The 6,145-nt window shown below is 49.2% G+C and overlaps 1 protein-coding gene across 1 annotated transcript; it reads left to right on the top strand.

Moving 5' to 3' along the window:
• The first annotated feature begins 2,388 nt into the window (after window positions 1-2,388).
• On the top strand, window positions 2,389-6,145 carry LOC128051007 (L-amino-acid oxidase-like). The gene is given in 4 exon segments (XM_052643513.1): window positions 2,389-2,478; window positions 3,868-4,037; window positions 4,730-5,463; window positions 6,081-6,145. Coding segments are annotated over 4 exon segments (1,059 nt in total).

Below are 6,145 nucleotides of genomic sequence, written 5' to 3'. Positions count from 1 at the left end.
GAGGTCTTGGCCTCATGGATGACAGTACAGCTGGCCAAGGGCAGGCACCCCGGTCAAGGCTCCTAGAGTGGGGGCAGTGAGGGGGCAGTGCTGAGCATCTGGGGTGCCGGGGGCAGTTTGGCGGTCCTGGTGACTAAGACACCCTCCAGTAGGGAAAGAAAGGTATGGGAGTGCCAGGATGTTGCATCACAGGTCTAGAAATATAAACACTCCTCAAAGCAACACCAGTGTTAACACCAGCAAGACGTCTTGGTCCTCAGCAGTTTGCTTGCCATCTCCACAGCTATGTGCCTGGTGCGGCTGGCCCTCACCCTCCTGTCTGTGCCCGGCCTGGGGACTCAGGCCTTCAACAGCCAACTTGTTAAGTGCTTTGAGGACCCCCAGTATGAAGAGATGGTGTGGCTGGCCCAAGATGGGCTGGGGCAGAAGGAGGAAAGGAAACAGATAGTGGTGATTGGGGCAGGCATGGCAGGGCTCACCGCTGCTAAGACCCTGCAGGATGCTGGCCACTAGGTATATGTGGGATAGGATCTGGGAGGGTCCTGCATGGGGAACTTGGGAGAGAGCGAGGTGGACAGCCTCAGAGAGCTGGGGCAGGGGATTGGGTCTAGGGCTTAAGATGGGGGTAGAAGGGCTAGGAGAACCAGACGGTCTGACTCTATAACAGAAGGAGACCTGGGGAAGAGGAAGGAGGGCTGTGAGAGCCTACTAGGAGGGGATGCATCCATCCTCACTGAGGTCAGGAAAGGGCTGTCTTTCTAGGTGACTGTCCTGGAGGCCGCTGGGTGTGTGGGTGGCAGAATAGAGACCCACAGAGTGCCTGGAGCACAGTGGTATATGGATCTGGGTGCCATGGGGTTACCCTATAGCCACAGGTATGGTTGGAAAAAGTGTGGGTGAGTAGGGAAGACTGGGGGCCTGGGCGGTAATATCATCTGTACCCTCAGGATTTTAGCTTGTGGAAGTGATGAGTAGCCATGGAGAGGTTAATGCCACTGGAAAATTTTATTACTTACAGTTCCAGAGAGAAGGAAACACAACACAGCATGCAAGGCCCTGGGGATGCACTGGGATGGTCAGGAAGCAGAAGACAGGAGCAAACAGAAGGCACAGACCACGCCTTTATTGGAGTTTCTGAGGGGAAGGCAAGGTAGGACAGAGTAAACAGCTTAGACTTGGCTGGTCTGAATAATTACAATGGGCTTTGGGCTGTAGGCATGGTCTCTCGTTGTCTGGTACCTGGCCCTGGGTGAGTTAGGGCAGGGGAAATATTGACTTGGTGTGTGGGTAGGAGTATGGCCTTAGATCAGCCAGGCTGCACAGTGAAAGGAGAGTTCTAGGCAAGCTGACATGCAGGAGAGATATAAACACTTTGATGAAGGTTCTGCCCTATGATTAATGAATATCAAATAGACGGAATCTAAGAACACGCAGTTAGAACACACAATTTGAACTAGCAGCCAACATCAAGGCCAAGACAAATAGTAATAGTGAGAGTCCTCTTCTGGAAGTCAGTAAGGCTGGATCTGACCCCAACTCATAGCCTCAATGTTTCAATCTATATATTGGGCATAACGGCACTGCCCTGTCTGCTCAGAAGCCCATGTGGAGGATCCTGAAAGATAACTGGGATGGGAGAGTACCTTGAAAGTCAAAAGTGGCCTGGTAGGTTTGCTAACAATGGGAATAAAGAGTATCCATCGAGGAGGATGCAGTGTCTGGTAGGAGCCCTGGCACCAGGAATTGGCACACTTACTCCTTGGAAGGAAAGCTATGAGCAACCTAGATAGCATATTCAAAAGCAGAGACATTACTTTGCCAACAAAGGTCTGTCTAGTCAAGGCTATGGTTTTTCCAGTGGTCATGTATGGATGTGAAAGCTGGACTGTGAAGAAAGCTGAGCGCTGAGGAATTGATGCTTTTGAACTGTGGTGTTGGAGAAGACTCTTGAGAGTCCTTGGACTGCAAGGAGATCCAACCAGTCCATCCTAAAGGAGATCAGTCCTGGGTGTTCATTGGAAGGACTGATACTAAAGCTGAAACTCCAATACTTTGGCCACCTCATGCAAAGAGTTGACTCATTGGAAAAGACTCTGATGGTGGGAGGGATTGGGGGCAGGAGGAGAAGGGGACGACAGAGGATGAGATGGCTGGATGGCATCACTGACTCAATGGACATGAGTTTGAGTAAACTCCAGGAGTTGGTGATGGACAGGGAGGCCTGGCGTGCTGTGATTCATGGGGTCGCAAGGAGTCAGACATGACTGAGCAACTGAACTGAACTGAACTGAACTGAACCTCATAAAGGGTCATCCTAAAAGGGGGTCCTGCTCCATGGAGAATGTAGGGTGGTGGAAAATGCTTCCTAGAGACTTGGGAAAGATGAACATGGCCTCCAGGGAAGATAAGACCAGAGCACCCCGCCACTGCGCTCTGCATGCCACCTCCTGGGTCTTGAGACCAGAGATCTCAGACAAAGTGAGAGAGATCTTGGTCAAAATAGAGGACAAACCTGGTGTGATGGACAAACCACAAGAATGGTGGCTCTGTTCCCTCATGGCCCTGCTGCCATGAGTGTAGTACCACGGAGGCCTGCAGTTCAGCCTTTGGATAGAGGCCATAGCTTTGCTATGGGGAGCAAAAACAGAGCCCCTGGAACAAGGACAGCTGGCAGGCCTCCTAAGCTACTTCTTAGGATTATATGAGGCTCATACAAGTGACGGGCTTTGTAGAGTGTGTATACATGAGAAGTAGTACAGAGAGTTAGCTGTTTCCCTATTATTAGGGCCAAGAGTTTTTGGAGCCCAAAAAAATAAAGTCTGACACTGTTTCCACTGTTTCCCCATCTATTTCCCATGAAGTGATGGGACCGGATGCCATGATCTTTGTTTTCTGAATGTTGAGCTTTAAGCCAACTTTTTCACTCTGCTCTTTCACTTTCATCAAGAGGCTTTTTAGCTCCTCTTCACTTTCTGCCATAAGGGTGGTGTCATCTGCATATCTGAGGTTATTGATATTTCTCCCAGCAATCTTTATTCCTGATTGTGTTTCATCCAGTCCAGCGTTTCTCATGATGCACTCTGCATATAAATTCTGCAGCCAGGAAATTAAAAGACGCTTACTCCTTGGAAGAAAAGTTATGACCAACCTAGATAGTATATTCAAAAACAGAGACATTACTTTGCCAACTAAGGTCCGTCTAGTCAAGGCTATGGTTTTTCCTGTGGTCATGTATGGGTGTGAGAGTTGGACTGTGAAGAAGGCTGAGCACCGAAGAATTGATGCTTTGAACTGTGGTGTTGGAGAAGACTCTTGAGAGTCCCTTGGACTGCAAGGAGATCCAACCAGTCCATTCTGAAGGAGATCAACCCTGGGATTTCTTTGGAAGGAATGATGCTAAAGCTGAAACTCCAGTACTTTGGCCACCTCATGCGAAGAGTTGACTTATTGGAAAAGACTCTGATGGTGGGAGGGATTGGGGGCAGGAAGAGAGGGGGACGACCGAGGTTGAGATGGCTGGATGGCATCACGGACTCAATGGACGTGAGTCTGAATGAACTCCGGGAGTTGGTGATGGACAGGGAGGCCTGGCGTGCTGCGATTCATGGGGTCGCAGAGTCGGACACGACTGAGCGACTGAACTGAACTGAACTGAGGGCCAAGAAGAACATTTTGAGGCTGTCAGAGCCCGGTATGCCAGGCAGACATACAGCAGCCCACAGGGGCCTGGCTGAATGGCCTGGCCACACCAGTCTGTCCAATTCTGTTTCTCCTTGTCCCTGGATGCAAAGCAAGGGTTCTCATGTTGGCTTCCAGACAATCTGATTCCCCTGCCTTCTCTCCCTGGATGTAGGTGGCTGGTTGTAGCAATACCTGATCGCAGTGGGGAACCTGAGACATGGGGCCCTGCAGATGGTGGAGGACCTGATAAATATATATGGTGGCTATTACCACGCCTTCTTAGAGATCTTGCGTAAATTCATCTTCTTCTTCCAGGACTCCCGATGGAAACAGGCTGATGAAATGGGGAAATGGGCGTGGGTGAGCCAATTACTAACCAGGACATTTTGGGACTGGTAGAAAGCTTAGATAAATTGGGTGGAAAATCCCAAAAGAAATGGGGAAGTGGAAAAGGAGGAGTTTCCAAACTCCAGTGAACTCAGGATCACTAGGGGCCTTGTTAAACACAAAAGGTTGAGCCCTACCCTGAGTCTCTGATTCAGCACATCTGGTCTAGGCCCTGAGAACATGCCTTTCTGACATGTTCCAAGGGCTGCTGCTGCTTTTCGTCTTCTTTTTTAAGAGCCCCACTTTGAGAACCTCTGGCTAAGAGGCAGTCACATCAGGAAGGTACAGATCTGCTTTGCTCTAAGCCTCACCTGCTTTCTGGTTACAGACAGGAGGGTCCTTACAAGGTGTCTCACTGTCTTTCAGCCAAGGAAGACAAATCATAGGTACTAACTCCAGACTCCAACCATCAAACCCCTGGTGTCTGTCAGGATAGTCTGAAGCTGAAAAAATAAAAGAAACAGAGACTCACTCTCCCTCAGAGTTCTGTGACCTGATTACTACCAAGAAAAAAAAAAAGTGCTACAGATATTCAGGAGAGGACATCAGACGGGTCCATTAGAGGGCTTAGCCTCTGTGCAGTCCAAATGGCCCATCCTCTGCCTAGTCTTGTCCAGCATCATTCCTCCTCCCTGTCTCTCCCTTGCCTGCTTACTCTCAGATCTGATGAAATCACTGGGGGCTTTGACCAGCTCTCCCATGCTGCTCTTTTGCCCGGAACAGTCCAGCTCCACTCACCACCAGAGGAGGTGGAGTCGTACGGAGATCACGTGCACATCACCTACCAAACGCCTGACACTCTGACTGCTGATTACATGATTGTGGCCACCACAGCCACGGCTGCCCAGCTCCTCCATTTCCAGCCACCTCTATCCCATGGCAAGGAGAATGCACTGCGATCCTTCCACTACAGCAGTGTCACCAAAGTGTTCCTGGCAGGCATGCAGAGTTTCTGGGAGCATGAAGGCATCTTTGGGGATGAGTCCAGCACTGACTGGCCTTCCTGCTTTATCCACTACCCCAGTCATACCTTCCCCAGTGGCACAGGAGTCATCCTTGCCTCCTTTACCATGGACGACAACTCCTCTTTCTTTGCCCAGGCAGCCGATGTTGTCTTGGATGACCTGGCCACAGTCCATGACCTCTCCAAGGAGGAGCTGCGGGCCCTGTGCCCCTATTCCATGATCAAGCACTGGAGCTAGGACTCCTACTCCATGGGTGGTTTTGCCCTCTTTACTCCCTACCAGTATGTGGACTATGCCCAGGAACTTGGATGGGTCCACTTTGCTGGTGAGCACACAAACCTGCCAGATGGCTGGACTGACACATCCATCAAATCAGGGCTCAAGACAGCACAGAACATACAAGAGGCTATGGGCCTGGCTTTGACAAAGGGTGCCAGAGATCCAAAAGAACCCCACCCCAAAATGGAGCTACAGCTACACCTGAAACAATATTGTAAATCAGCTATACTTTAATTTTAAAAAATGAAGCTATAGCTACACCTGTAATGATAATGTAAATCAACTGTACTTCAATTTTTAAAAAATGGAGCTATAGCCAACTTCTTGACATCAGAAATTAGAGTAATTCTGGTCATGATGGCCACCCAGGAATAGTATCAAAATCCACTCTTTCATTTTATCTCCACATTTTTCCAAAGGTGTCAACCAAGAGGTGCCATATAAGGCCAAGGAACAGAATCCCTATAATAGTTGGCCACCCATGATCTTGGATTTATTGGTAATGTCTCAACAAGAGCGACATATGATATAGTAGTGATTAAAACAGTAAAGCATTCATTAAGTTTAAGGCTATCACTAAGTATTTTATCTGCATTCTGACTGGCATCTGAGTAAGTATAGAAGTGACTGCTGAGAGTCAGGCCTTTGATTTCCAAGGGCCTCATCTGGGGTCCTGGCTCTTCTATCACTCCTTTGATCTGCGTCTACTCCTACCTACCCTCCCATGTCTACTCCTCCCTCTCCCATGACTGTTAATCTTAAGGGAAGCTGAGAACTCGGATGGAGACGACTTTGTGACCAGCAACATGCTCAATGCTTTTGCATATTATTAA

This window comes from Budorcas taxicolor, chromosome 7 (genome assembly GCF_023091745.1).
Source record: "Budorcas taxicolor isolate Tak-1 chromosome 7, Takin1.1, whole genome shotgun sequence".
Lineage (NCBI taxonomy): Eukaryota > Metazoa > Chordata > Mammalia > Artiodactyla > Bovidae > Budorcas > Budorcas taxicolor.
The sequence above is the reverse complement of the archived record's forward strand: the minus strand, read 5'-3'. Positions and strand labels throughout refer to the sequence as shown.